The sequence below is a fragment of the Diachasma alloeum genome, unplaced genomic scaffold, assembly GCF_001412515.2.
Source record: "Diachasma alloeum isolate Michigan unplaced genomic scaffold, Dall2.0 Dall_scaffold_00355, whole genome shotgun sequence".
Lineage (NCBI taxonomy): Eukaryota > Metazoa > Arthropoda > Insecta > Hymenoptera > Braconidae > Diachasma > Diachasma alloeum.
This window is the reverse complement of record NW_021680494.1, coordinates 35,109-44,248: the sequence shown is the minus strand read 5'-3', so window position 1 is coordinate 44,248 and position 9,140 is coordinate 35,109. Positions and strand designations below refer to the sequence as shown.

Genomic DNA, 9,140 nt, shown 5'->3' with positions numbered 1-9,140 from the left:
AGAGAGAGAGAGAGAGAGAGAGAGAGAGAGAGAGAGAGAGAGAGGAACACACTTTGGAATAGGGTTTCTCTCTCGAAATAATGTCCCTCTGTCTCTAGCCTATGCAATTACCCTACTGCTGTTATCAAGTGGCGAATTAGCCTGCAATTTCGTCACAATGATAAATTTGACAGAACTAGGAATAATCTGAGAAAAATCACGAGTGATCTAGATTGTACTTGAAGAAATCCCGTGAGATTTTTTATGTTCAGTGCTACCCTTAATTATATATTTTTGTCACTGCTGCTACGTTCAGCCCGTGTCGAAAAGTGCCTTTTCTTTTACTAGTAAACGAAACGTCGAAACTTGTAAATGAAAAGACTTTCGTTTACCACGGGTGTTCCGACGAAAAGTCGAAACTTGTAAACGAAAAGTCTTTTCGTTTACAAAAACTCTAGTAAAACATAATAAAAAACATGGCGTACCGTCAACGATCTAGTTTACAGACAGGTGAAAGCAGTTTTCGAACATAAAAATATTTGGGCTTCTGTTTATATTACATTAACGTTTCTCTACTGTTCATAATTCTTTATTTGATCCAAATAAATTGTTTATTAATATCAAATGGACAGTTTTCTTCTATTGAGCAACTTGCAATTTTGATAAGTAAAGGGGGGATCCGACCCATCCAAGAAAAAAAACGTTTTGTAACGAACACCAAAAACCATCATTCTCTTTTCGACAACTTGTCAACAACTTGGCTGACTGGGCTGCATTCTTTGACAAAAAATAATGAAAATGAGGAAAAGTTCACTGGTGTTTTGAAATTTCGTCGTTTGAGTTTCTTCGCACTTATTAGTCATGACGAATCAATTCCAAATAATTTTTATTCCGAAATATTATTTATGTCATTAGGCTTGATAAACCGCGATTCTAACCTCGGTTTGCTCGGTTAGAGCGCGGTTTTCGGGCCTAACGACATAAAATATCATAAGTCACACGGCGATAAAATCATTATCTGGCGAATGTCATTATAATCCTCGCCTTCGGTTCGGATTATCAAGCCACATCCGCCAGATAATACTTTTATCATCTGATGACATAATCTACTATTATCCGGATTTTGTAACAAATAAAAATTTTCATGAGAGATTTGACAACCACGTATTTTTTGTTCGGCAGCGTTGGAATTCTTGTGTCCCGATAAAATTCTATACTGTACTATAGAATCTGTTGCATATGCCTTGGCGGAGTTCACACGATGGCCTTGGCCGCGCGCATTCTAACCTCACTCAACGTTGCCATGTTCAGCCATCAGTTACCTCTAATGTGACTAAAATTCTGAACTATGCCGTACATTTTCAATAATTACAAATAATCCCTGTGGTGACGGCTAATGAAATTGTGAGGATATTTTCCTGAAATATTTACGGTTCTATTCGTGCGTTTGGAGCATTTGGATTTTTATTCCACTGTCGATTTTTTTTTTGTGATTTTTGAACAACTGGCGCCATAAGACTCTGTGTTGATGACACAATTTTCATATTTTCTCCTCAAAAATCTACGTGGTTCAGCCTTTTGGGAGATCAAGAGGATATTTGTAATCACACAACGAATATATACACAAAATTTCAGCTCTGCAGTCCATTTCTTTCTACTCCCATATACTTAATTCGGAAGTTCTTTAAATTACTGTTGCTATAGTGTTTATGCTTCTCCAATTTATAGGCTATGAAGGGCTCCAACAGATGTCTGTTTATTGATGTGGTTTTTTAAATTTTGAGATTTCTTTGGTTCAAGATATTTTTGTCACAAAATGAAGCACTGATGGGTGCATAAATAGTTACGGTTTATAATTTTATTAAGATTTGTACTGCAATACGTATGAAAAAATGCTATAAAATTTCCTATAGGAAATCCTATGGAGAATTCGAACATTTTCTATAGGATTTTTCGGATAGGATTTCCTATCGCATTTCCTGTAGTATTTCCTATAGGATTCCCTATAGAATTTCCTATCAGATTTATGACCATAATCCTGATTCTTGTGACCGATTTGTTTCGAGTCTCAATTTTGTGTGTTACTTTCTATAGAAAACCCTGTAGTGAATTCTGTAGGAAATCCCACCAAAAAATTCCCATAGGAAATGTTCGAATTATACATGGGATTTCCTATAGAATATCCTATAGGAAATCCTATAGAAAATCCTATAGGATTTTTTCATAGGTGAATGGACTTGGATTTCCAAGTCCATTGCCGTACGAGTCTTAATAACATTATAAACCGAATAAGAATTGATGTTTGATAGTATTGTATAAACCAAATAAGATGTATAAACGGAATAAGAATTGATGTTTAATAGTATTTCACGGGAAAATATTTTTTGTTTTGTATCTAGAGAATAAATGAGTGCCCTGATGAAGAATACTTTGTGTATCCGAACCGGATACACAATCCGAACACTATCCAAATAGTGAAAGAATTTTTTTCCTCTTACGATTCTTTCCTTTTTTAATTCTAATTAGAATTGCTATTATGACCATTAATGGCTGAGGAAGTTGGAGTTTTTTTAGGAGGAAAAAGAACCTGAAATCGGTTGCGTAGTTTTGAAGATATTTCGTGTAAAAGATTTTCAGAAAAAGTCGAATATCTCTGAAACTACTGTTACAATTGAACCCATCTTCAATACGAAACATTGCTATCATAAGAAGAAGATTCTATCCAAATTTCAAGTTGATATCAGAATTCTCGCACAAGCTAGAGTATTTACAATTTTTTTAAATGAAAAAACGGAAACACGAGAATATCTCGAAAACGTTGTACGAACAGATATATATGTTTTGATTGATGTAGATAGAAGGCGTCAAAATGAATATTTTGAAAAAAAAAGTAAATCGAAATCGATCTACTAGTTTTCAAGATATTTGCAGAAAACTATTTCAAAATTCATTGCTTTTTCTCAAAAACTATTGGATCGATTGGGCTCAAATTTTGCACAAAGCTAATCCATATTAGGACCTATAATCTGATAAAATTTCAGATTATTTAGTCACTTTAGCCACTTGATTACTCGATTTCCTAAAAATTGACCAAATTGGGAAGGTGGCGGTGGATGTGGTCACATACCGACATGGTCGCCGAACTATGTATTTTTACATTTCAGACTATTCTACATCGTTTTCAATCCAAATTAGAGAATGTGAAAATCGAAGGATTGCAATGCTTCTATTCGGAAGCAAAAAAAGGTAACTTTAGAAATTTTGCAAAAACTGTGGACATTAGAACACATATGTCCTATAGTTGGAATACTTGTAAAATCCTCAGGAATGCCTGGCTAAATAATGGGTCTTTCAACAAACAGAATCATTTCCAATTGGAAAATAGTATTCCTCAAGTGCTAGACCCTGTGGCTCCTCCGTGGTATTCCACAGACCCAGAATATTTATCGATTTGCAAGGAAAATGACATTCTGAGCTCTTCCTTCAACTTCGCTGAAATTAATCTGGCTCTTTCTTCTCGTAAAACGAACTGCTCTCCAGGCCCAGATGGCATTACCTATGAAGTTTTGAAAAATCTATCTCCTCAATAAGAATTGATTTTATTGGATATTTTTAATGAGATGTATTTCACTGGAAGTTTCCCTAAGGACCATGCAATACATTCATTTTATTCTCAAATCTAATGGACGTGATGTTCGCCCAATCGCTCTCTCATCATGTTTGAGTAAATTATTGGAAACTATGGTTAAAAACCGACTTCAGTGGTGGGTAGAGAGCAAAGAAGTTCTTCCTTATTCGCAAAGTGGATTTCATAGAGGACGGTGGTATTATGACAATCTCAGTAACCTTTTTCTGCAGGTAGACTATGATTTGACAAGAAACCGCGTAACCATCGCGGTTTGTCTAGATATTAAGTCTGCTTCTGGTAATGTTGACATCAGTATTCTCTTAGATCAACTCGCATTAATTGGTTGTGTAAACACAATGATCAAATATCTTAAATTTCTGTCACGAGAAAAATTGATTACATCTCAGCATAATCTCACCCTTAGAATACGATATAAAGCTGTTCCACAGGGTGGAGTCTTATTCTCTCTCGTATATATTATCTATGTATCGCAAATTACAGAATGACTTCGTTCGGGAATGATTGGATCTCAATCTGCAGATGATATTGCTCTTTACTATTCTTCTCTCAGTTCCAAGAAGCTTGAGAATTATAGAATATTCTGTGAAAATAATGAATCAAAATCTCTAAAAACTTGAACTTGCTCTGGCTCGTCATAAAACTGAACTGATTAATTTCATTAACAGACGTGTAGCACTTAACGATACGGTCTTATTGATTGGAGGACATGAAGTGAGATGTAGTCTAACAGCTCGTTTTCTTGGGCTTATCGTTGATCATAAACTCACGTTTAAATTTCACGTTGAAAAAATTCTTAATCTGCTATGAAAAGTCTCAATATTGTTAAATGTATTTAAGGCATATGGGGATCTGATCTAGTCACTCTCATCATGATGTACAAGCTCTTGTAAGATCAATTATTCAGTATGGGCTTCATCTACATTCCGTCTGCTAATACTCATATGGATAAATTGGAAAAACTTCAGTACTCTGTTATACGTTTCTAGAATTGCAGTTGGCGCAGCATGTCACTGTCCATATCTTGATGTAAATATTAGTATTAACACGAATCCTACAGCTTCTATCTACATAGCGGAGTGCTTAGCACTCAGTGAGGCTATGAAAATAGTTAATGCTGATCCTGACTTACAATTTCTGATTGTTAGCGACTCGCTCAGTGCTCTTCAATATTTGACAAAGCCGATTATGAACATCAGAGTTAATAAGTATATACTCAATGGTAGAGACAAGTGCTTGAATAGTCTTGAGGCAGTCAAATTTACATAGGTTCCATCCCACACCGGTATAAATGGAAATGAAGAATCCGATCGTCTGGCTGGGGATGGACCAATTCAATCAGTCAAAGTAGCTCTACCCTTCAGCCGGGCTACGCTGTACTTTTGGATATTTTCAGTTTTTAAATTTTTCAACTAAATTCCATGGAAAAAATTTGAAAAAATTCATACCCAATCAGTATTATCTAAATTAAATTTCGCTAAATATTGATATTTTTTCAAACGTTTTCCTCTTATAAATAAATAATAAAACTTGTTTGCAAAACGGTGGATTATTTTTTATGAAGTATCGAAAAAATTCTTGATTTTTTCACATCTGATAAAAAAAATTCAGATTTTAATCTTTGATTACAATGGAAATGTTGATTTTCACATAAGACACTGGGTTGAATCCTGATTTTTAAACATTCTGTGACGTCCGTCAAAAAATACGTTAAATTCATTTTTGTGTAAATTTGATAATAACTAGAAAATACCAGATGTTTTTCATCTTTCCATATTTTTCTCATGGTCTCCAATGATTGTTTTTTCCCAGGGTTCAAAAGTGCAGCTGCACAAAATAAATTATCTAGAGTACACGTTTCCTAAACAAATTTCGGGGAAAAACCATAAAACTGAAAAACAAAAATTAATTGAAAAGCCGCCAAGCACTCTTCAAGTGTTTGCCTGTGGTGATATTTTGTACATTTTTACGACTTGCAGGCGACTGCATGTCGACGACTAAGGACCAAAGGTCTGTCTTAAATTCTCCCAAAACGATAAAATTTTCCGTGAACTTGAGACTTTCCACATGTGTCTGCCCTACGTCTCCACACAGATAAAGGAGATAAACAGGAAATTCTAACTATCAAGGGACACTTGTGTGACACCCATGTTTGGAATTTGTCCTGATAAATAAATTTACCAAAATAATATTTTCTCTTTTTACTAATTGAAAAACCGAAACTGTTCCGTAGGAAAAATTATTAATTAATTGAATTAAGACTTGGTTAAAAATTCTCAATTCAGAGAATTTCGATTTTTTTAAACCAACAACAATTAACTTAGAATATAATGAATTCTGAAAACATTTTTTAATTATCAAACATCTATTTCTTTCAATTCTCTCAATTCAATAATGTTCAATAGTATGAAATATTTGATGTTTCAAAATTCTCAATTCAGAGAACTTTGAATGATTAAGATAATAATTATTCAAATAATAATGATTGAAAAATTAAAATGTTTGAATTATGTGTAATTCAATTTAACGAATTAAGTTAATTAAGATGGAGATTGTGGAGGGAGAATATGGGACTCCTGAAACAATTCTCATTGCTTACTTGGGGGTTGGAAAATTCCGCCCACACCCCAACAGAATTTAGAAATCTCAATGTGGAAGGAGATGGAGTAACCCTGATACATTGGGACTGATGAGTTTGGAGTGGGAGGACTCTGGCCCAAGGTCTTACGTCATTGATTCCGAGTTTTCCCTTCCGAAAACTCTGAGGTCCCACCCTTAGTGCATTTAATAAAACCGTTTGCACTCTGGGTTTTCCTTAGTGGTAATTCCAGCTCAGTTCTGGAGTCAACTGTTTCTATTAACCCTCAGAAACGATTTTTTCAAATCAGAGTTTTCAAACTCTCTTTTTTTTGTAGTCATTTTGACTCGAGTTTTTTTTACAAGTCATTCAAGATTTATTTCTTTTTTTTGTTTTGTTCAGTTTTCCATTTTGTATAAACTTTACCAGGTGGAAAAACCAAAAAGTGTAAAATTCATTTTTTTTATGTGTTTAAATTCAGTGTTAAGTAAAATAGTGCGGCAACCAATTAAGCATTAGCAGCCATCACAAAAGTTGTAAGTTCCAAATGTAACTTTTTCTCAAAACTTATTGTTTTGTATATAGACTTGTAGGAGTCAATTTAAACCAAATTTTCTCATTTTGATTTATTTTTCAACCTTGTTTCCTCCGGTTTAAAAGAATTTCTTTTTGTCGAACTAGTTATTTCTTTTCATTTTGATAAAAATTCTGGTGCAGGGAACTCTTGTTCTTCCATTATAGATTTTAAATAAATTCCAATTAGTCGATTATCGGGAATTTTATTCAAAGTCGATTTCCAATTAATTAAATAAAAATTTAGATAATTCTTGATATAACAATTTCATCTTTGAAAAACCAGAATGATAATTAAATTGAGAAAAAAATTGGAATTCCGAATCTAATCGAGTTTTCTGAAATTTTTTTCCAATTTTCAATAATCTTTGAATTTACCGTAACGGTAGAGTTACTTTAATCATGAGATCTTGCTCCCCTTCACTGATTTCTCTGAGGGTTATAGGGGAGAATCTTTCATCAGTACTGAAGAAAAGATTTTGGAAATGAGTGTTCGAAATGGAATGAACTATGTTGAACACTATTTTTAAAGTAACAGGAAACCTTGGTACTGCCGATACACAAAACTTAAGTGAAGAATTGTTTCGTAGGTGAACAAGGCCAGGGCGAATCACTACAATCTGGCTAGCTCCTTGACAAGAATTGGTTATGTTGAGTCTGCTGGGTGTGAGTGCGGTGATCCAAATGAAGATTTGGATCACGTGCTTTGGCACTGTCCTATTCATGAGCAATACCGTCCAAAATTCGTTTGTGGTCTACAAAGAGAAGGCTTCTCCCACCTTATAGGATCAGAGAACTTTTGAAAGCCGTAGATAAAAAGATTATTCTGCCAATTAACTCCTTTTTCACTTCATGTAAACTAAACATTTAAGGACATTGTAAGATTTACCAAATGTTATGATACGTAAAAAAATTAGTATATATGTTTGTGATTTTTTTTACCAGAATAAATCATTTAATTTGGACGCCTTAATAAAAAAAATTCACAACATTTTTTCATGAATTAATTCATCAAGCATTTAATTATTTATAAAATCATAAAAATACAAAACAATTTGAAAAAATCATTCTCATCCATTTAAATTAAATTTTTTAATAAAAAAGGAAATCTTCAATAGAAAAAATACATTTTAATCAATAGAATCAATAAAAAATAATTGAAAAAATGTATTTGGAGCCCATAATAATTCGCACCCCCTAAAAATATCTCTCGTCACCTCGTAAACACCACAAAATCACTGACCATTGAGCGCATGCCCCAGAAATCCAGCAAACACGGTATCCTACTTTCATTTCCATTTTTGCTTGTAACCTGCATGTTATTGGATCGTTGAAAAAATTGATCAGATGAAAGCCGGCACGTACGTCACCTTCGAGACCGCATACCGAATAGGATTCCCCTTTACCTTAGCCAAAAGGAACGAAAATCCAAGAAATGAATGTCGAATTTTTTTTAGGCTTGACGTAATTGAACAAAAACAGTGGGAAATTACAGTCACATTTCAGGCCACGTCTGATCACTGGGTGCCGTGACCACTCACAAGATACTTCCACTCATTCGGGCGTCAATATTTTCGCGTTTTTTTCAAATTTTTAATCCATAATTTCCGCTGGAAATGTTTTTTCTTCAATTTCTGAAGTATTATCAATCAAATTCATTCTACCCTCCGCATGACACTTATTAGGTTATGTACAACACCAATAGATCAATAATACAAAAAAATACCAGTGATGAGTGCTCTCAAGATACAAAAGGAACTGTGCGAAGAATTTATTGAAAACGTGATAAAGCGAGTGAACAGCCGGTATCCCTCAAACAACTGTCGCATCGTTTTATTTTGACTCATATCTTACCTGCTTGACTAGTGGGAGTAGTGTCTGTTCTATGCTACGGGTCTTAATCTCTAGGGTTGCTGGGTCTACGGGGTCGGGTGTCTCCATGACTCGATGGAGAACAAACTTTTGCCTATATTTCAGTCTGTGTATGCTGTATTTTTTTTTCTCCCGACGACTCCGAGGCCCTTGAGAGAAGAGCCAACGAAGGTTCGTTGCACCCCGGCCCCCTCCTCCCTTGCGACCCTTATCCCACGAGAACCGAGTTACTGTGGATTCGTTTTCAGTGGTAAATCATAATGGGTGGAAACAGTGCCACCTCTGCCGACGCGACGACGCTTTGCGGCGATGTTCTCTGCTATTGTGGGTGGATTTCGAACACTTGGAGTGACATCTTGCGGGTGATGAATGAATTTGGGCAATTTTGTTTCCGATTGGAAGCATTGAAATCGTTGTATTTTTAAATTCTCTAATTTTAGTCCGTAAGCTACGGGGGTTTTTGCACACATTTTAGGTTGCGATGATTTTTTC

At 34.7% G+C, this 9,140-nt stretch overlaps 1 protein-coding gene across 1 annotated transcript in view; it reads right to left on the bottom strand.

Annotated features, from left to right (window-relative positions):
* The window catches only part of LOC107041130 (alpha-catulin), a 110,498-nt gene extending 101,629 nt beyond the window's left edge, over window positions 1-8,869 (bottom strand). Inside the window, exon 1 of the mRNA XM_015261532.1 lies at window positions 8,631-8,869. Within this exon, the coding sequence (XP_015117018.1) occupies window positions 8,631-8,717 (87 nt within the window). The 5' untranslated portion in view covers window positions 8,718-8,869. The remainder of the gene's footprint in view (window positions 1-8,630) is intronic.
* Between the last annotated feature and the right edge of the window lie 271 nt (window positions 8,870-9,140).